A 23,029-nucleotide genomic window follows, 5' to 3' on the forward strand; every position below is an offset into this window, starting at 1 on the left:
TCTACATTAGGTATAGATAAGATATATCAAAAGCAAAGATATTATAGAACTCCAGTTAGGAAAAGCTTTTTCTTAGGAAATTACGATTACGAGGGAGATTACAATGGATGGATTAGGATAGAGATTAGGATGGTACGGAACCCTTTCTCTTTCTCTCTTTCCCTACTCGCAATTATTGGCCAATTTTTTTTTTTTTAAATATCACCGACACCACTTTTCCGTTGCCACCTTATTTTGCACAGTCCAAAAACGAGCGAATAATCTACGATTAAATATGTAAAAGAAAAAAGTGACTGACTGACTGATCTATCAATGCACAGCGCTAACTACCTGAGAGGTTCGGTTGAAATTGGGTATGCAGATAGCTATTATAACGTAGACATTTGCTAAGAAAGGATTTTTAACCCCCTAGGGGGCAAAATAGCGCTTTGTTTAGTCCGCGCGGACGAAGTCGCGGGTATTAGCTAGGATTTAATATTATAACGAATCCACCATCTCTCTAACTATAATAAAAAGCGATAGAATAATATCTTATTGGGCATATATTATGTTGGCCTTCGCCCGGCAACGGTTTTATGGTTTTTTAGTAGTTAGGTAATAGTTAAGTAGGTACCTTGATTATTTTTAATATTTATTTCTTAAAAGAAAAAAAAAACATCGAAAATCATAAAAAAGCATCCATAGGAGATGTAGGCTACATCTTCTGAAGATGATCTGGTATAGGAGTTAAACGTACAGTAGTTATGCTTTAGAATATTTGTGTTGTATAAAGTGTTGTGTGGTTGTGGTGCGTATTGCTTGCTTGTCATGCATGTTTAGTAGTGGAAGGTCGGACGCTGCACATTGCTTGCTAACTATACGTTGTACCCAGCTTTGTCTGTTTTGGTGGATTGTAGCGATTGGTGCGTACTTGTTGTTCCTTGTGTATCAAGGACTTCCGCAAAGTAGAGCCTTCATTTTTTGAATTACCCAATTAATTAAATTATTAAGTAGGTAGGTACCTACTAGCTGATGCCCGCATCTTTATTTGCGTGGATTTAGGTTTTTGAAATTCCCGTGGGAACTCGTAGATTTACCGAGATAAAAATTAACCTATATGTCACTTTCCAGGTCTTTAACTCTATCCCATGCAAAAGATCACGTCAATCCGTTGCTCCGTTGCTTGCGACGTGATTGAAGAACAAACCAATAAACAAGCACGCTTTCGCATTTAAAATATTTGTGGTTGAACAATTATTGTTAGTTACAGTTAGCGTACCTAATATTTAGAGCCTCGATAGCTCAACGGTTGAGGAGCGGGCTGAATTCCGAAAGGTCGGCGGTTCAAACCCCACCTGTTGCACTATTGTCGTACCCACTCCTGGCACAAGCTTTACGCTTAATTGGAGGGGAAAGGGGAGTATTAGTCATGATTAGCTAATATATTCTTTATTTAGAAAAAAAATGAATAAGCGTTTTTCTTCATTATTCAGCTGTGAAATTTCTCTTTATTTACTATGGGAATAAAATAAATTACATGAATTCTCGGCTTAAGTAAATACTGCTAGTTAATTAATTATTTTTACATAATTTTTACATAATATCATTCTATTTTTATGAATACTTTCTATTAAAAAGGTTCTCACAACGAAATCACTGTTTCTCCATTTTTACGTCATAGGTGTAACTTGCTTGTAGAAAAAAATCCGGTCAATTGTGAGTCGGACTCGCAAACGAAGAGTTCGTGGTACTATCCTACAAGAAAATATAACACTTTATAATTTTAGGGTTCCGTACCTCAAAAGGAAAAAGGAACCCTTATACGATCACTTCGTTATCTGTCTGTCGTATCTGTCAAGAAACCTATAGGGTAGGTATAGTGCGTTTCATCGAATTGTACCTATGGCGTTATGTTGGCTCCCCTGTCTGTTGGGTGGTCATTGGCACCATATTGGCATGAGAACACGCAGATTTTGTTTAATTTCATTTCATTTTCATTTCATTCATTCAGGAAAATCAAATGAAAATAAACAAAATCTGCGCCTTCATATGCAAATATGGTGCCAATGACTTGGACAGACAGGGGAGCCAACATAACGCCATAGGTACTATTGATGAAACGCACTATGCCCACTTCCCGCGGCCGGGTCCGGGATTCGATGCCAGGCACCCACTTCTAACTTTTTGAAGTTATGAGCGTGTGACTGATGTAAATACACCATATGTAACGAAAACCTGTTAACAGAATTATTTATTTCATTACTAACAAGATTACAAAGCTAATGCTCTTTAATGGAATTACACACACTATCAATTGATGCCCACTCGTTTACTGTAAGTAGGTATCTTGCATTGTAATCACAAAATGTACTATATAACTCAAAATTAAAAAAAACCCCCGACACAACAACCTCTATAAGAAAAATAGAAAAGAGCTGATAACTTTCAAAAAGCTTAACCGATTTTCTTGGATTATAGCCAAGAACACTCCCGATCAAGCCAAGCCACCTTTCAAACAAAAAAAAAAATTAAATTGAAATCGGTTCATTAGTTTAGGAGCTACGATGCCACAGACAGATACACATGTCAAACTTATAACACCCCTCTTTTTGGGTCGGGGCTGAAAAAGTAGTAGTAGTATTTATTAAAAGAAACGCTTAGAAGTTTAATAAGATGAGAAGAACTAGTGCCGGGAAAGTGTGTCACTTGTATTCAATCTCTTTGAAAGCAAGAGTCGGTGTAGTGTAAGAGATCACACTAATATTATAAAGGTGAAAGTTTGTATGTGTGTGTGTGTGTGTGTGTGTGCGTGTGTGTGTGTGTGTGTGTGTGTGTGTGTGTGTGTGTGTGTGTGTGTGTGTGTATGTGTGTGTGTGTATGTTTGTTACTCCTTCACGCAAAAACTACTGGACGGATTTGGCTGAAATTTGGAATGGAGATAGATAATATCCAGGATTAGCACATAGGCTACTTTTTATCCCGGAAAATCAAAGAGTTCCCACGGGATTTCAAATAACTTAAATCCACGCGGACGAAGTCGCGGGCATCATCTAGTAACATTATAAAGTAACTACCTATTGACACATTGCTATTGACACACATAACAAGGTATAGACAATTTTTATGTTATACAAAGAATGCTATTTTCTTTTGACTGATTTAATTTTTTAGGGGTCCGTACCTCAAAAGGAATAAAGGAACCCTTATAGGATCACTTCGTTGTCTGTCTGTCCGTCTGTCGTGTCTGTCAAGAAAACCTAGAGGGTACGTCCCGTTGACCTAGAATCATGAAAGGCAGGTAGGTAGGTCTTATAGCACATACAAGGGGAAAAATTCGAAAACCGTACACATAATATACCTTACTTTTTAGTAATTTTTTTTAAATAAAAAATAGCGAGCAAACGAGCAGGCGGATCACCTGATGTTAAGTGATTACCGCCGCCCATGGACGTTTGCAGCACCAGAGGTACCGCCGATGCGTTGCCGGCCTTTCAGGAATTTGTTGGTCCGCCCCTTGAATAATGATATCTTTTTCGTACATTTTGATAAAGGTTAATGACAATAACAGAAGCATGTTAATGGGTCCTGTAACATTTGCTGCTCGTAACGTAGTACGCAAATTACTCGCCGGCTTAACGACCCGTAGAAAAAACGTAATAGACAAATTCGATACGCAATCATGGTGAATTGATCGAAATAAAAGCCTCTGTTGCGTAGATTCACAACATACCTTACATTTTAGCACATTTAGTAAGTTTTTTAGGGTTCCGTACCTCAAAAGGAAAAACGGAACCCTTATAGGATCACTTTGTTGTCTTTCTGTCTGTCTGTCTGTCTGTCTGTCTGTCAAGAAATCTTAACGGGAAGTACCCTATAGGTTTCTGATTTAGATTTTGATGTATCGTCCAAACTGTTGGAAAAAATACCCGAGTACGGTACCCTCAGTGCGCGAGTCTGACTCGCACTTGGCCGGTTTTTTTTGTCCACGAAACGAGCAGGCGGGTCACCTGATGTTAAGTGATTACCGCCGCCTTGGAACATTTGTAATTGTATGATAAAATTAGCAGACTAGACTAGCGACAGAAGCGAAAACTTAAGACTATGAAAAAAACTATTAAATGCGAGTTGGACTTGCACGCGAAGGGTTCCGTATCCGTACCATCGTACAAGAAATAACACGTTTTGATTTTTTTTTAATTTTCATGGCGGTCATTTAAAATTTCTTATTATTGGTTGTTATAGCGGCAATAGAAATACACATTAAAATTGAATGTGAAAATTTAAACTCTCTGCTTAATACGGTTCACGAGATACAGCCCTCTGACAGACAGACGGACGGACGGACAGCGGATTGTTAACAACTAGTGGTTCGCCAGAAATAAGACCTCGTGGTATCCCATAATTCCCATAAGATGGTATTAGTAAGTATATTTTATTTATTTAAATATTTATTAATTAAAAAATATACAGAGGGTTTTTGTTACATTCAGCGCCACAAAAACCACAGTTTGTAATATACTAGGTAACTTTTTAATTTCCAGATTTCGTAAAACCTTTAATTATGGAACTGAAAAATCTCTTAGACTATTAGAATTTCTAATATAAGTAGAACCAATTTTACTAGAGATTGTTTAAGTAACGAGTTGGTTTGTAAATTAATTTGATATTTAATTCAAAGTAAGCATGTACCTAGGTCATTATTTACTAGCTACCTACTTAAAAAGTAAAGTAGTTACTCACTTGTTTGAAAAACTACTTGATTGTCTGGCTAAGGCTCTAAGCAGACGAGAGCTATCCCCGTTTTTAAATGCTGTTATCTATATTCTATACTTACTAATAAATAAAATTGAAGTGTCTGTCTGTTTGAACGGGCTAATCTTCGGAATGGCTAAACCTATTTTGACGGGACTTTCACAGACAAGTAGAGGCTAACATAGGCTACTTTTTAGCCGACTTTGAAAAATGGGGCAGTTTTATTTTTCTACCTAGTATGTAATGTACACTGATATCTCTGAGATTCCTGAACTTTGCGACATTGTTCCATAAAAAATTTGGATTCCAACTCCTCATATCTGATGCTACAGGGGATCTGAGCAATCCATGCAGGCGAAGCTGTGGGTATCATCTAATTATTGATAAGATTAGCTTATGCCCGCGACTTAGTCCGCGTGGACTAAACATATTTCAAACCCCTATTGTACCCCCTTAGCTAATGAATGAAACCCGGGACCTCCTGGACCTCAGCGTTTCTGTGCCGAGGAGGTCGTCGAACATTACAAAATGAATCGCATAACTCAGTAGCAAATTAACTATGTAATGCAATCTACGCACAGTAGATACCACTGAACTTTCAATAGGTAATAGAAATGGTATAACTTGGGGATTTGCTTTTGGCCGACTTTCATCAACACACTCAGACAAAAATACATATATACATATATAGTTTTAGATTTATTCAATTACCATTGCACCTTGAATAATTTTTTTTTATGTTTTCACTATTTCGGAAAGTTGTTAGCTACTTTTTGTATCATTTTACTAATGTGATGAATAATTGTTCCATTTAAATTGTGTGAATGTGCATGTAGTGTTTGCTTTTAAATGATTTTACATACAACGTCATGTAATTTAACTTTATTTAATTTAAGATCATTTTTGTAAAAATCGCTAGCGAACCTTATTAATAAAAATAAAATAAAATATACCAAAATATATATATATATTTTTTTATAAAGAATATTAGCCATTTTAATTATGACTAACATTCCCCTTTCCCCTCCAACTAAGCGTAAAGCTTGTGCTAGGAGTAGGTACGACAATAGTGCAACGGGTGGGGATTGAACCGCCGACCTTTCGGTTTTCAGACCGCTCCTATAAACGTTGAGCTATTGAGGCTTAATTGATAACAACATATCTGTAGCATCCAAGACAACGTAAATAATTAATTAAACTGCAACGCTATGCAAATAAAATAACTATTAGGTTTAACGATTATACAGCACAACATACTACAACAATATCACACTTCTATACTTATTCTAAAATCTGCGGTAGACACATTTGTTTCACACGCCAGCCTTGAGAGCTACGTGTGAATGAGGCCTAATGGTTTCACTAAGTGAAAAGTTAGTTTTACGCTTTTACATTTTACTTGTAACTTAGGTACTAGTAGTAACCTACTTAAGGCTATTAGTATCCCAAATTCTACTTCAGACCTGTAAACCTGCACCTTATCACACTAATATTATAAAGGAGAAAGTTTGTATGTGTGTGTGTGTGTGGTGTGTGTGTGTGTGTGTGTGTATGTTTGTTACTCCTTCACGCAAAAACTACTGGACGGATTGGGCTGAAATTTAGAATGGAGATAGATTATACCCTGGATTAGCACATAGGCTACTTTTTATCCCGGAAAATCAAAGAGTTCCCCCGGGAATTTTAAAAACCTACATCCACGCGAACGAAGTCGCGGGTATCAGCTAGTAATAAAATAAAGCAAGCAACGTTGACCCAAGTCGGTAACTGGATGGGTGACCGACTTTGGAGTTCCAAATTTGGCCTTTTCGTTTCCTCCGTGTTCCCGGTTATTATTATCACTCATCTGATAATAATAACTGTAAAACCTAAGAAACGAAAGAGTTTTATTTTATAGTTAGTAAATTATTTAATGATCAATCAAGCGAATATTGCTAACGTAAAAATATTTTTTAATTACCCTCAATGCCGTAAAAATGTGCGACTTGACTGCTTTCACTAAATTATATTATTAGTGTAAAGCTACGTGCACACTACGCTGCCGTTATATTTCTAAAACCGGTTAACTGCAAAAAGTCGTTTTTGAGTTATCATCAAAAACGTGGCATTTTTTCTAGTTAGGAAACATCAGTTATGTTTCCGTCAATCAACAGCTGAAATTAATCTTTCTGTAATTTGTTGATACTCGATAGGTTATTTTTGCAACATTGTTACTTTCAAAAATTGTATGGTTTATTTGACAGATGTCAAAGTTGCAAGTAATTTATCGGTTGTGCGACATTAAACCACTAACTGATGCCCGCGACTTCTTCTCGGGGATATAGGTTTTTCAAAACCCCCGAAAACTCATTGATTTTACGGGATAAAAAGTAGCCTATGTGTTAATCCAGGATATAATCCATCTGCATTCCAAATTACAGCTAAATCTTTCCAGTAGTTTTTAGCGTAATAAACATCCATACATCCATCCATGAACAAACAAACTTTCGCGTTTATAATATTAGTAGGATATACATATATGTACATATTTATATTGCATGGAGTATAAAACGAGTGCTTGCTGATGAGTAAGACACAAGATACAAAACGCACGAAAGTAGAAGAGATTTGAGCTCTATAAGTGTAATCCAAATGCGGTAGTTACATATTATGTCTTCACTTTATATGTAATGTATCTACTATTTTTACATATTACTTTCGGTTTGGGGATTTAAATACACTGCCGGAATGTGCGCGTGCCTTAAAACTTGCCTGACTCGCGCTATAGGAAGTGGCTTTCGATTTCTAATAACAACTATCCAAATAAAAATCTCTGCTTAGATAACATAACGTGCTCATATGCACTTATACGGAGCATGTGACACGATATAGATTTTAGGGTTCCGTACTCGAATGGTGCCAACGGGACCCTATTACTAGGCCTCCACTATCCGTCCCTCCGTCTGTCTGTCTATCTATCAGCGGGCTTGTATCCCATGAACCGTAATAGATAGATAGAAACTCTTTATTGCACGCAAAAACACATGTAAAGGATAACAACACAGTAAGAAGAAAACAGAAAAAAACAATTGTGTGCAAAGACGGCCTTATTGCTTGGAGCAATAAGGCCGTAATAGGTAGAGAGTTGAAATATTCACAGTGTCTTTTTCAACTTTTCAAAATAGCCGCTATGTAAATTAAAAAGTACATAATCTTACAATCGTACGGAACACTTTGAGTACGAGTCCGACTCGCACTTGGCAGATTTTTATGAGTTTATGAAATAGAGCGGTTATTGATTCGATGTTTTTCTTTTAATTAACAATTATTATTATAAGAAATTACGAGTTTCACTTTAGATTACCGGTAAAAAGGCTGCCTTTATAAATATTTCAAGGTATTTGTTTGAAAACGATTGGTTTTTGTCTCTAGCTAGGTATGTAAGGTTAGTGCACTATGACTGAAAACGGCAAGCAGCGCAAGTATGCCTCTCTTATCCAGTTAAGTACATTTTTGTTCCGTTTGCCGTGGAGACCCTGGAGCCATGGAGTCGTAGTAGGTACAAAAAAAATTACAAGACATTTCACCGCGATTAATAACCTCATCGGGTGACAGAAGGGCTGGCTCATTTTTTGCGCAACGGATCAGCCTGGCTGTCCAGCGTGGAAATGCAGCCAGTAGATATTCTTGGCACCATACCACTTGGGCATGATTCGTATAGTAATTAGATAAGGCTAGCTTTAAGTTTTATTGTAGTATTGCCAATAAACAAAAAAACTGAAAAAATAAGCAAATCTAATAATAATTTTCTATTGTCCCCAGGCAAACACCTAGTCTTCACAACAGATCCAGAGTCGGTGAAGGATGAATTCGCCTTCGACAACCCTGGTTTCAGACAAGAGGAGAAGCATTGGCAGAACGAGGCGCCAACCCTGCCACTTGGCGGGAAACCTCACGCCTTGCATGCGGAGTTTACTAAACCCGAGCAGAGCAAGGATGATTCACATTTACAGGTTAGCAGTTAGTTTATTTATTTAAAAAAAAACGCACCAAGTGTGAGTCAGACTCGTGCACCGAGGGTTCCGTACTCGGGTATTTTTCCGACATGTGGCTAGCCTATGTGGTAATCCAGGTATAATCTATCTCCATTCCCAGCCAAATCCGTCCAGTAGTTTTTGCGCGAAAGAGTAACATACATCCATAGGTGCATACATACAAACATTGCGTTTATAATATTAGTAGAAAGTGGACCCAGGATCTTTTATTCTCCTATATTGTACTTAGTAAGTTTTCCCACAATTTCATTGAAGGAATCAGCGCGTCATATCATGAGATCAACAGATTTCAATAGATACCAACCAAACATCTTTCATAACACCGGCATAATTTCCTCCAAACGGCCAGGCATTCATCGCAAAAACCGGCTGTCAGTCGACGCAACCATTCCGATTGCATTCCGACGTAACACCAACACGTAGCAAATCGATCTCAGACACGATGGCATTCCAGCTTAATATCACTATTCACTGCCATGAAATACCTACCCAATACATAGACAGACAGATAGATAGATAGATAGATAGATAGATAGATAGATAGATAGATAGATAGATAGATAGATAGATAGATAGATGGATGAAATCTTTATTGCACACAATAACATGAAAAGTAACATAACACAAAAACCGCCCAAGTGCGAGTCAGACTTGCGCACTGAGGGTTCCGTACTCGGGTATTTTTTCCAACATTTTGTACGATAAATCAAAAACTATTATACATAAAAATAAATAAAAGTCTGTTTTAGAATGTACATGTAAAGCTCTTTCATATGATACCGCACTTGCTATAGTTATCTTACTTTGAAAATTTAAACACATTTAATTTTTTTTTAAATGATGTAACCGCAAATTCGCCGTTTTCAGATTTATTCCTGTACTTATGCTATAAGACCTACCTACCTGCAAATTTCACGATTCTAGGTCAACGGGAAGTAGCCTATAGGTTTTCTTGACACACACGACGGACGTATAGTGGGACAGACAGACAGACAGACAACAAATTGAACCCTCACCTGAGAAGCATACCCTTCCAAACAAAAAAAAATCCAAATCGGTCCAGGCGTCTTTGAGTAATCGGGGAACATACATAGATTCCGACGAATTGAGAACCTTCTCCTTTTTAAAGTCGATTAAAAATATTATCGTGAGAAAACTTGCATGCTTGAGAATTCTTCATAGTGTTCTCAGAGGTGTGTGAAGTCTGTCAATCCACACTTGGCCAGGCGTGGTGGACTATGGCGCCTTTTCCTCTTCTGTCCCCTTCTTCCAGTTCTTAACAGGGTTCTCTCCGTCACTCGTTTCATACAATCGTAGTTCCAATTTCATTTGAATATTAAGCACCCAAAGTCCATGAAATTTTGGAGACATATTCTAGAAACTAATATCTGTGTCTGTAGTGTTTTAGATTTTTCTAAAAATATGTAGTTTTAAAATTACAGGCGCTCAAAGATTTGTATGAAAACTTTTAAGACCGCGTAACGTTGAAACCGAATATTTTAACAGAAATCTGGAAAACCACAGACATAGATATTAGTTTCTTGAATTTGTCTGCAAAATTTCATGGACTTTGGTTGCTTAATATTCAAATGAAATTGGAACTACGATTGTATGAAACTAGTGACGGAGAGAGCCCTCTTAAGTTTAATTACGTTTGTTAAGTATTTTATCATGCAAATGATTTGTTAGTAGAGTATGATTTAATGTGTGTATTATTACTTATTAAAAATACCTTGAGGTGTTTTGCGACGCAACTACCTTTATGACATCATCTTACACTTTGCATCCGTGTGAACTAAGATTGTGAATATAGTTTTTGTTAGATTTTCGGTACAATAAGTCCGCGTGATCTATTTTATGATTCGACAAAAAATATTATTTATGATACTGGAACAAACATTGATCAGCTGATACGAGAATGGAAAAAAAATATGACTCAGAACTCGTGGGCCAGTTACTCGGCCTATTTCAGAAGCTGAAAATTTGTATAGAATCTCTTTCCTAAGTTACTCACATAGGGTATTTAAAGAGGGTTCTTTGACTTTGCTCAAACTTTACCATAGTTAAAACGAGATAGATTTATGCGGGAGACATAAACCTGTCTAGTTTTAACCATGTCTTAACTCTTAAGTCTGAGATTTGGTAGGCTCTACAGATCTCAGCCTTAGTTTTTTTACCCAACTACGGCAAACCAAAAGGAAAAGTTATGATTTTAGCAGCCCATAATTGTATGTGTGTATTTATATACGCTCCACTGTACCGTCTAAACTACTGAACCGATTGCACGGTCTCAAGAATCTACTCGTACATACAAATCTTGAAACCGTGTTATTTTAAAACTAATTATTTTTTACGGAAACTGGCTAACCACAGACATAGATATAAGTTTCTAGAACATGTCTAAACAGTCACATCGAGTTAGATTGGTTTATTAACCCCCGACCCAAAAAGAGGGGTGTTATAAGTTTGACGTGTGTATCTGTGTATCAGTCTGTGGCATCGTAGCTCGTAAAATAATGAACCGATTTTAATTCAGTTTTTTTTTTGTTTGAAAGGTGGCTTTATCCGGGAGTGTTCTTAGCTATAATCCAAGAAAATCGGTTCAGCCGTTTGAAAGTTATCAGCTCTTTTCTAGTTACTGTAACCTTCACTTGTCGGGGGTGTTATAAATTTTTAATTTACACTTGTGTTCAAATGAGAAACAAACTACCTTTGCTTTTTTGCTTGACGGAGAGTCTCTGTTAAGAGCAATATAGTCAGATTTTAGTTTTGAACTTTATCTTGTTTTCATTCTTTTCCTGACGTCATTTGTACAGAATTTCCTTAAAATTAGCTCTTGACATTCAACACAGTTTCTTCTGTCCAATCAAAATACTAATTAAGAGATGCATTCATTATTTTGTATTGAGGCTAATTTGCTTTGAGTCATTAACATTTTAGTTTAAAGCCACGTAAAGGATGTTATTTAGAAAAATGTTAATGTTTGTATCGATTTAAAAGAAATTAGTGTTTTTTTTTAAGTCAATGCATAACAGACATAATATCTTAAAGGTACAAATCCATGATTAGGTTAATTGCTGTACAATACAACTAAAAAGTGAACCCGCCCCGTTCCACTTTACTCAGGTGGAACTCCCGAAAATCTTTTCTTTATTATGGGTGTACAACTGAAGACAAAATCACAAAACCTACATATAATACCTAGTTCTTTGATCTTAGCAACTTTTTTGACTCCGATACCTTACTCGATATTGAGGTTAGGTTAGGTTAGTCGCCACTCAATACACACGCTAAGGTTCTACTTACCATAACTTTGCGCGCGGTCTGCGCTAGCCCTTAGAAAGTTGGTCATCAGAACATTTCTGTCGAAGTGAAAAAGGGATTACCACGCAGTATCGTGTCAGATAAAGGTTAACAATTTGTTACTATCTTTTCCAGAGAGCGCGAATCCGGCGAGTGAAGCTATGGGCGCGCGACTTTACTGGCCTGGGCTTGACGTGCGGAGGCGGCGCACGCGACGGTGTCTGCATACATTCAGTACTTAGGAGCGGGCCGGCCGCTGCTGCTCAGTTACAACCTGGTAATGCTTAGACAATAAACGTACAACATATTTGCTCGTAAAGTGCCCCTTACTTCATCGACATTAAAACTATAAACAAGACTTCCACCCTTGGGCGATAAAAATATTACCGCACAGGCCGTGCGGGGGAATATTGATAAAGTACTAGTGCGGAAATGTAATGGCCGCCAACCAAATTATAATGGTTTGACTGATGCCGCACTTGTAGCATAAATAACTCTTCTGCCGATTTGTAACCTCTATATGAATTTAAAGTAAAGGAAAGAGCTCTGCTCATCATTCTCTAACTTTCATATTTCTGAAATTACAGGTGACAAAATCAAGAGTATAAAGATAGAATTCAACGGCACACCACTAGAGGACGCCGTAGCAATACTGTCCCTCGCGTCTCCTTACCCCGTGGAGTTGGAGGTGGTGGAGGGCGGGCGTGTGAGCGGCGAGGGGTGGGGGGTGCACCACCCGCTGATGAAGAGGGCTGGCTCTACTGGCGACGTTAGCACGGTGAGAAAACTAAACTGTTTATATATCACTTACTGTCCCTTGAGTCTCCTTACTCCTGTATGAGTTATGACACGAAATTAGTTTCACGACATTAATTTCACCATCAATTGATGGTGAAATTAATGTGGTGATTGATGCAAGCAATTACACCTAGATAAACACATAAGCTACTTTTTATCCCGGAAAATCAATGAGTTCCCAAGGATTTTTAAAAACCTAAATCCACGGGAACGACGAATTCGCGGGCATCAGCTAGCTAGTATTTTACATACAATTCGGTATGCAGGCCACTCCCATAAAGACTTACATAATAATATATTGTGTTGAACCATCCCGTCACGACCACCTGAACTATGCCATTGCCTGCCGTTGTAAATGAATAACACAATGCACACCATTAACTAGGGTGACCAGTCGTGTTTTTCACCAGGACAGTTTCTTTTTAACTCTCGATGCAAACATAGAGCTTCCAGTTTGCATCGTTAAACTCCTAAAAAAACCGGCCAAGTGCGAGTCCGACTCGCGCACCGAGGGTTCCGTACTCGGATATTTTTTCCGACATTTTGCACGGAGTACGGAACCCCACTGTGCGCGAGTTTGACTCGCACTTAGCCGGTTTTATTTTGAACTATGTGCCTCGCCCATTAGATTCGCAACCCCTTGGCAGTTGGGCTTGTTATTCAGGTTCTTCATATGAGATCTCGGAGCCTCCTAATACACCGAGGAGATTTTAGTAGGTAGAAATCCTACATAGCCCGATGTCTTTCCCAGGAGGTCGAGTATCTTTCAAAAATTTTCATAATAATTGAAGGCAAAAAATCCTACATGGAATCCCTATCAAAGCAAAGGCATGCATAACTCATACTTATCATCTCCCATACAAATTACACATTACTCATAACCGCCTGCCAACATTGATTGACCCTTGAATGCCAAACTGTTATTATAAAAATGGGCATCTATTAAAAATGGTTAATAGTTTGAATTCAGATGTGAAAAGAGTTAACAATGATAACAATGCATTGTATTTTGAGACCTATTATAAACATTGCAAGGATGTTTCTTATCTGACAATAATATTTAGATAAGATGTTATTGAATAGTTAGTCTTGTTTGGAATACAATCATGTCACCTACGCTGTGGAATGTCGTGTCGTATAGCTATTGTTTTACGTTCGATTGAAGAAAGTCATAAGTGGCATTGTAGTTACGACATTATTCTTATACTTATATTATTCTTATATTGTTATAGCAGCAATAGAAATTAGAAATACACGTTCTGTCAAAATTAACTCTCTACCTATTAGGGTTCACGAGATATAGCCCGGTGACAGACGAACGGACAGACTGCGGAGGGAAAGTAAATAAATTAGAAGGATCTTATTCCATTATAAGATGATAAGAAATCGTGTAATGTTGGTTCGCGGATTACAAAATGATTAAAATTATAAAAATACATTTTACTCAAGTATCATTAATTCTTTTAATAAGTTATAACTTTAAGAAAAATTCAATACCATGAAAGTTCAAGTTTTTTACGCACAAGTGTTGAATAATCGTTGTATTTATGACTTATGTTGCCTATCGTGTTTTATTCTCTAGCATTAGTTTTTAAAAAATCAATGGTTTTAAAGACTGTCTGTTTTTGTTTTCAGCTGGAAAAGGAAGGGAAAATCTTACATCCCCCAAGATCACCCAACACATCGCATTCAAACAACTCCACACTCGAAACGAAACATGGAAAAGGAGGCATAAAGAAGATTATCACCGAAAAGATAATCCCCACCACATTAGAAAGAAATAAGAAAGAAAGAAAAGAAGCACCCACGACGTTAGAAAGAGAGAACGAAAAGAACTTGAAGCTTGCGAACAAAAGGCACTCAGAAATTCCAGCAGTTCTCAACAAACCAGATAGAAATAAAAACAGGCATTCAACAGGTAGCGATATTCAAATAATACAACCAGAGAATGGCATAGGACATAACCTAGATCACGCAGAAGTTCAAAAGAGGGAATACGATCCAAAAAGAGGTATGAAATTTGGTATAAGAGTATTACCCCCCAACATCCCTGATGATGGAGTTTTGAAACAAAAAAGCGTCGAAAATGGTGCAGTGGTACTCGAAAAGAAAGCAATCGATGAACCAGATAAGCCAGAGCCACAGAGGCCAGCTCCTATAGCTCAAATTAAACTCGAAAATGAGACAGAACAAAAGAAACCAGTCGTTGCGAAGCGAAGAGAAAAACTGGCGCCACCCGTACCAAACGTAAGGGTAAAGACGAATGAATCTGATACAAATATCAGCCACGAAACTTCTAAAACGTCCGATACGTCCTTCTCGTCATCATTTATTAGAACAGATCTAAATTCTAGTGGGATAAAGCGCGACGAGAATGGTATCCCTCAAGAGTTACCTCAGCACATGTTCGATGCGGCAAAAGCAGCAAGGAGTAACAGAAAAAGTTCAGCAGATTTGATACAAGAGAAAGAAAAAGTCGAACTCAAAAAAGAAGAAGCGCCTAAACCTTCAAAAAAATCTAAAGGAAAAGCACCATCTCCCCCAGACCCAGAAAAAAATAAAAGCGATGACAGCATTTTAGAGCAAATGAAAAATATGCACGATTTCTTAAAGAACGAAAAGCATCACTCTAGTCTTTTGCACGATACCTCTGTTACATCCACCACATCCACCAAATCTATTACCTCGTACAATACTTCAACACCTAAAGTGAACAAAACGAAATCTCGTATTGAAGAATCTATTAATTTTAGCCAAGATGACATTGATGATATTGTTTCAAAGCCATTCAAACGAGAAAGTGACTCGCTTAATAACTTCTTTGAAGATTCTAAATCTAATCTTTCATCTAATCAAGATGTACATTCCGTGGTATCATTAAACAATAGTGATAAAAGTGATAATAGATCTACCACTATTGAATTAAATAATAGTGATATAACTATTCACAGTTCTCCATTAAACGAGACAATGCGTTCCGCTTCAGATGATACTTCATTGTTAGATGAAAATGAACGTAAAGCGGCTTCACTCGGCGATTTATCAAGATTTGAACTACGAGCTAAAACTAGTAAACCAGCAACAGGCACTTTAGAAAGAGCACAAAGTTTGGATATATCAGCAGATGATGCCGAAATCCAAGAGAGTACACTTTCGCCTAAAAAGAGAAAAGCCATGTCAGTGGTAGAAACCACATTCTTTGATTCTGGCACTGAAGATGTGCTGCCAGATATAGACTCTGACAAAGGTGTTGTTATCAAACAAAAAGAACCCCGACTTAGCTTGAACATAGCGAAAACGTCTGCTTTAGAAGGTTTAAACACATTCCAAAGAAATCGTCTAAAGAAAGCTTCTGAATTTGGGAATCTGGAAGATGCCATAGTTAAAGGGTCTAACAGCTCTATGGAATCCAGCCAGAACGATTCACAGGAAATATTTTCTAGGAAATCCCAAACCAATAGAGACACGACTAAAGAAAGTGAACCGCATGAAACTTCAGATCATTTAGCACGAAGAATAATGGATGAAAATCTGAAAGTACATTTAAAACTAGTATCTGAATTTGCTAAATCTACTTCCGACGGCAGCAACACAAGTTCACTCGATAGTAGTCAAGAAACAAACACTGTCACAGAAACTAAAACATCACCTATTAAATATGAAGAAAAACTTACTATGACCTATGACACTAATATTCCTGATGATATGAAAGTTTCTCGTAGTTCGTACGTTAATAGTTTAGAAAGACCTAAATCAGAAATGATGAAAAAGCTGTTAGCTAAGAATCCCATTTTCAATGTTCACATTGACCAGTCAAATCAAAAGCAAGAACCGTCAGCGTCATCAAGTAAAGATATCCCTGCAATGACTGATTCTTTTAAATCAGCTAATCAGATACATCAACCTGATATTGTTAACTTTGATTTGAAAACATCGTCATCAACGTCAACACCAAAATCAAAAGATTACGATGAATTTGTTAGTAATATCAGAGTGGGTTCTAATAACAACAGTTTGAAGTTAATTAAAAAACCTCAGGAGACATTAGCGACTGAATGGTCCGATACTAAAAATAGACAAGAAGTCCAAGGAAGTAACATTGTAACAATATCGACCGATGAAAAGAATTTAGCTTCAGATGCCAAACGTAATTCATATACAAAATCTATAGAGATAGGTGAGGCAAGTTTGAGATTAGTACCAGATTTGGTCGAAGATACAAAAAGTCGAAGCGAAGTAAAAGACACAAGAACGCTATATATGGAACCGGCAAACGTTTCCCTGACAATGAAGCAAGAGCCTGTACAAAAAACTGTCACAGTTAATGTTACAGAAGACGAATATGGCAATAAAGTCGTTACTCAAAACGTTGAACAAATATCAACGAGATACATAACGAGTAAAATGGAAGCACCACTACAAGTGGAACAGGTTACTTTCGGAGTTATGAAAGGAGGCAGCAGTATAAATGAGTTAGAGTTAGAAGAAGGCACGAACGTTAAAGATATAGACAGAAAGGTGCTTGAAGAAATAAAGAGACAAAATCCTAACATGCATTTTACTACAACTGAACCGTCATACACAAGAACGGAAACAATAATTTTAAACACAACAGAAATGGACGAAGAGCAAGCGAAAGCATTGATGGAGAAACTCCAAAACGACTCCAGCTTTATGGCACAAAAATCAAGCGAGGAGTTATCTCGAATGGGAATACGGGTGATCCAAGAATTGGAAGACAAGACCAGCACAAACCAAGACGCGGTTGAGGTGACAAAAACAAGATACTCTATTAACCCTTCCACAATATCATCTGAAAACAAATATTACGCGATAGAATCTAAGGAGGACCCACAAAAAGATCATATAACAGAAATACAAGTGATAACACCTAAAACGGAGAAACTGGCACAACAAAAGTCAGATTTAATTAAAGAAATAAGTAAAATATCAAGCAGACAGAGAGCGCCACCGTCAATACAGCAATATGAAGAACCCCTTTTAACATACGAGTTGGATATTGAATTGCTGAACGATTTCATTTCCAACGAGAGGTACCACTCAGCGAGACACCAAGCCGAAGTCAGAAAACGAACGAGTCAAAGCACAAACGAACCAAAGAAACGACATTCAGATTTCGATTTACCTAGAAATAGTCATATTAAATTTCGCACAGCAACTTATGAATCTCCAAAAGGAACTATCGTGACGAGTACGGACTTAGAGAACAGACGACTTTCGCAACTTGACCAAATGCAGTTACGGGCAGCGAGCGATCAACCGGTTTCCAGCCAAAAGCCATCAATTTCTGCCAAACCCTCAAACATTCCTGTAAAATTGTCGGAGAAGAAACTTTTTACGGGTTTCGTCTCGTCCAAAATTCCGGTATTCGCCACCCAGAAGTCGTTGAGTCAAGAAAACCTTTCAGATAAAACCTTTTCGTTACCTCGATCACCTCCTCCGACCTTAAGCGGTAGTTCTGGAAACATATCAGTTACTTCCATCAAAAGTAGTTCTAGGAGTCCTAGTGGCGGTAGATTATAAATTTACGTACTTAAGTAACCAATGGCCAACGGAGAGCGATACAAGAATACAAAGTCAAAGTCAAAATCATTAATTCAAAATAGGTACAATTGTACTCCTTTACTTGATACATCATCACGAAGTAATCTATATTCTACATACGTAGAAGCAAGACCGTATGCATCTTGTACAAAAGAAAGTCATAAGGTTGCTATCTATAGATCCACTTTGACTTTGCTTAAACTTAAGACAATGTTAAAATGAGACAGCGTTATATCGCTGGAATAAATCTGTCTCGTTTTAACTGCAACTTAAGTTTGAGCAAAGTCAAAGTACGCTTTATAAATCTCAGCCTAAGTGTTATGAATTGGCATTTCTGAAGTAAAAATGTTTCAATTATCGTGTTCAAAAGGGTTTGAGAGTCTATGGGGCTACCTTTTAAGTGACTCACTTTGTGATTACGAATCAAAGAATATTTTTTGTATCGTGTTTCTTTGGCCACACTTTAAATTAAATATCATTTTAATTTTGAAGGTTTTACAGTAATTAAATGTTATTGGAGTTAAATAATAAGTCATACTGTAAAATTAGTTTTTAACATTTGAGATTTTTATTGAATAAACGACGTAAGTGCCAGAAAAATAAATTATTTCAAAATGAATTTATTTCGAAAATGGATCGAAACGAAAAAAATGTGCCTTATATTATAAATTTTAAAGTAAAAAAAAATTGAATATAAAATATGTTATTTAACTGTTTTCAGGGTTGTGAAACAATGGATGTACTAATAATTTACGAAAGTTAATGGGTCACAATTCGATTATAAATATAATATTAATACACTAACCATTATAAATAAAATAAAAAAGACATTTTTTTAACATCCCATATTTGTTGCGAACCAACATTCCGTCCGATAAGTATTACCATGTAACATAATGTTTTTAATATAGTTTTACAAAATATAAGACAGAAATTAAATAGCAGCAGTTACTTAAGTATCAAATATTTATTTAACCAATACCAATAGTAATATTACGTTACTCTGTGTCTTAACAGGGCTCTCTCCGTCACTTACTCCATACAATCGTAGTCCCAATTTCATTTGAATATTAAGCAACCAAAGTTCATGAAATTTTGCAGACATATTCTAGAAACTAATATCTGTGCCTGTGGTGTTTTAGATTTTTCTAAAAATATGTAGTTTTAAAATTACAGGAGCTCAAAGATTTGTATGTGAATTTTTAAGACCGCGTAACTTTGAAACCGAATATTTTAACAGAAATCTGGAAAACCACAGGCATAGACATTCGTTCCCGCAACCTTTCTACAAAATTCCATTGAGTATGATTGGTTAGTATTCCAATGAGAGACGAACCACGTTTGTATGGAGCGATTGACGGAGAGACCTCTCTTATACGTTGAAGAGTTGGTAGTTGTAGTCTTCCAATTTTTTTAAAATGTTTTTTTAACTTAGCATTGTGTTTTTTTATAATGCAGCTAAACCACAAAAATGTTAGTAGATAAGATATCAATTAGTATGATATATTAAGTACCTACTTTTTAAAATCTCTTTTTTTCGATATTTTAGGAAATCATGAAACCTTTAATGAATTTTAACTCGTCGAAAGTCGTCTGTACGACTATTTTATTTAGACTAAAGGAAAAAGAGAGAAGGATAAAGAATGTCCGAATATGAAGCAGACACGGAGATGCCGGTTTTAACATAAAAACAACCAATTTTAATAAAAGGACAGATATCCTTCACGTTTTTTGCAAAGTTGCCCTTTCTATTTTTCCTTAGTCCATGATATTAGAATCATAATAATATTTTATGATTCGCATATGTATAATGTATACTGGTATTATTTGTGATCATTTTTTTTTGTTTGTTTATTAATATTTTGTATTAAATGTTACAATATTGTATTATACCTAACTAGATTTATCGCGCATTAATTAACAAGTTATCACAATTTATTATACAAAAATGTATTTTATTGATGTATATTATAAAAATAAAGAAGAATTTTAAAGTTTTCAATGTTTTAATTAGTTGCCTTTTTGGACTGTCTTTGCGAACAATTTTATGGTAGCCTAATTAAAAAACCGGCCAAGTGCGAGTCAGACTCGCGCACCCAGGGTTCTGTACTCGGGTATTTTTTCCAACATTTTGCACGATAAATCAAAAACTATTATACTTACATAGAAATAAATAAAAATCTGTTTTAGAATGTACAGGTACTTCACTTGCTTTAACGGTGAAGGAAAACATCGTGAGGAAACCTGCATGCCTGAGAGTTCTCTCAAAGGCGTGCCGAAGTCTGCCAATCCGCACTTGGCTAGTGTGGTTGTGTTGGGCTAAACCCTTACCATAGCCCAGTGGTTGACGTCGCGTCGGCCTCCTAGTCGGGATATCCGAGGTTCGATCCTGGGTATTACCTCCAATTTTTCGGAGATCATGTATGTTTGAAGAAATTAAGTATCACTTGCTTTAACGGTGAAGGAAAACATCGTGAGGAAACCTGCATGCCTGAGAGTTCTCTCAAAGGCGTGCGAAGTCTGCCAATCCGCACTTGGCCAGCGTGGTTGTGTTGGGCCAAGCCCTTATCATTTTGAGAGGGAAACAGATTTTGTGGGATTACTTTCTTTATCATTGAGAATTTATTTCAGAAATTATGTTCTTCAAAAATATATTTAAAGCCAGACGATACTTTCGATATACAAAACCCATTGGACTCAGAGTTTTCACCGATAGAGAATAACTATATACTCGTTTTGAGTGTAAGTCATCCATCCATCCATCCATCAGCCTGTAAGCGTCCACTGCTGGACATAGGCCTTTCCAAGAGCGCGCCACCAAACACGGTCCTCCGCCTTCCTCATCCACCCGCTCCCCGCCACCTTCTTCAGGTCATCGGTCCAGCGGGCTGGAGGTCGTCCCACACTGCGCTTACCGGTACGCGGTCTCCACTCCAGAACACGTCTGCCCCAACGGCCGTCGGTTCTGCGACAGACATGGCCTGCCCATTGCCACTTCAGCTTGCTAATCCTTTGAGCTATGTCGGTCGCTATTGTTCTCCTGCGAATTTCCTCGTTCCGGATTTTATCCCTGAGAGTAATACCCAACATAGCTCGCTCCATAGCGCGCTGAGCGACTTTTAGTTTGTGGACGAGGCCAACTGTCAGTGTCAGTGTGAGTGTAAGTATTATTCCTAAAATCTACATAGAAAGCAGCAGGTTTTAGAGACAAATTCATCAGTCCAAGTCAAGATCAAAGAGTATATTATAAACAATATGTTCTAGCCAAGATTTTGCCTGTATGGTAAGTTTTTTTGTAGAATCTTTCGAATGTAGGTCAAAAATATTGGCTTGAACTGTTGCAGGCTGACAAAGATAGAGCGTACGTACTTTGACTTTGTTAAAACGAGACAGAGTTATGTTAATGATGTAACGCATTCTCGTTTTAAACAGTGTCTTAAGTCAAAGTTCCCTCTATAGATCTCGGCCTGCTTGTTACAACGGTTCTAACTTATATCTATACGTTTTTTTCTTTAGATATATGGAACAAAGTTGCAATCCGTATTTATTTTATTAATTTATTGAAATAAATAGTTAATTTGTTCCTATTTAACAGAATGATAATTTGAAACCTGCTGACAAATCCACTAAAATCTTAAAAGAAAGAGCCATCCAGGGGTTAAAATTGGCTGAAATTGACAAAACTGAAGAAAACGATGCGCCCGATTTAGACATTCAAGACATCGACTTATTGGATTTAGACAAGGAAGAAAAAGACTCATCTGATTTAGACACAGAAGAAATCGATGATTCTGATTTAGAAATAGGCGATTTGAATCTGAATAACGTTCAACTGGACATTCTAAGAAAAAGATGGAGTAGCTCGTGTGACAAAAAAGCTTCTAGAACTTGTACGGCAGCATGCAAAAAGGCATATAGGATTGTCTGCAGCTCATACAGATGTAGACGTAAAATGAAACGGGATTTCAAAACGGAATGCAAAAGGAACTGTAGGTCCAAATTTGTAGGGTCCATCACTAGTAATGAGTCTGATACAGATTGAAGAAAACTTGGTAGATATTTTATGTCAGAAATCAATAAAATAAATTAGTCTTTAAGCTGTAGGTATAATAAAAAGTTCTATTAACTCTTTTATTTAATTTTTTAGGGATTATTATCTCCAGAGAAAAAAAGGACCAGTATAGGATCACTTCGTTGTCTGTCTGTCGTGTCTGTCAAACAGTCAAGACCCGTCAAGGGCATCAAAACCTATAGGGTACTTCCTGTTGACCTAGAATCATGAAATTTAGCAGGTATTATAACATAAGTAAAGGGAAAAATCCGTAAACCGTGAATTTGGATTATATCACAAAAAAAAGTATTATTTTCTTGTGCGATGGTCAGAACCCTTCGTATGCTAATCCGACTCGCACTTGACCGTTTTTTTACAAAATCGGTTGCGTAGGTACCTATCATCTCAATTATTGTAGGTAAGTATACCAAAATCGCTAAGACTAGCTAAATAGTAGACTTTTTGGCAGCCACATTTCGCGTCGAAAATCCTAATGTTGCCTGCCGTGAGACAAAAGGATATTTTTGTCAATAATCTAAGCGTCTAA

General features: G+C 36.9%; 2 protein-coding genes and 1 long non-coding RNA gene across 5 annotated transcripts in view; 2 read left to right on the forward strand and 1 right to left on the reverse strand.

The window, feature by feature from the left end:
* LOC123878245 overlaps window positions 1-19,103 on the forward strand; it is a 64,925-nt gene extending 45,822 nt beyond the window's left edge. For 2 of the 3 annotated variants that reach the window (XM_045925390.1, XM_045925392.1), the window contains exons 2-5: window positions 8,533-8,723; window positions 12,204-12,345; window positions 12,656-12,846; window positions 14,502-19,103. In XM_045925390.1, coding sequence (XP_045781346.1) covers window positions 8,533-8,723; window positions 12,204-12,345; window positions 12,656-12,846; window positions 14,502-18,410 — 4,433 coding nt within the window. In that variant the 3' untranslated portion in view covers window positions 18,411-19,103. The remainder of the gene's footprint in view (window positions 1-8,532; window positions 8,724-12,203; window positions 12,346-12,655; window positions 12,847-14,501) is intronic. The other variant, XM_045925391.1, reaches the window with a different exon arrangement.
* A 224-nt stretch (window positions 19,104-19,327) lies between these two features.
* On the reverse strand, window positions 19,328-20,427 carry LOC123878248. Its single transcript, XR_006798804.1, has 2 exons — window positions 19,810-20,427; window positions 19,328-19,450 (listed from the first exon to the last, which is right to left on the reverse strand). It is a non-coding gene; the product is annotated as an uncharacterized LOC123878248 (long non-coding RNA).
* Window positions 20,428-20,679: 252 nt separating this feature from the next.
* LOC123877936 lies at window positions 20,680-22,527 on the forward strand. The gene is made up of 3 exons (XM_045924871.1): window positions 20,680-20,711; window positions 21,567-21,591; window positions 22,027-22,527. The coding sequence occupies exons 1-3, from the start codon at window positions 20,680-20,682 to the stop codon at window positions 22,471-22,473; spliced, it is 504 nt and encodes a 167-aa protein (XP_045780827.1). The 3' UTR covers window positions 22,474-22,527.
* The last annotated feature ends 502 nt before the right edge of the window (window positions 22,528-23,029 follow it).

Source organism: Maniola jurtina, chromosome 25, assembly GCF_905333055.1.
Source record: "Maniola jurtina chromosome 25, ilManJurt1.1, whole genome shotgun sequence".
Classification (NCBI taxonomy): Eukaryota; Metazoa; Arthropoda; class Insecta; order Lepidoptera; family Nymphalidae; genus Maniola; species Maniola jurtina.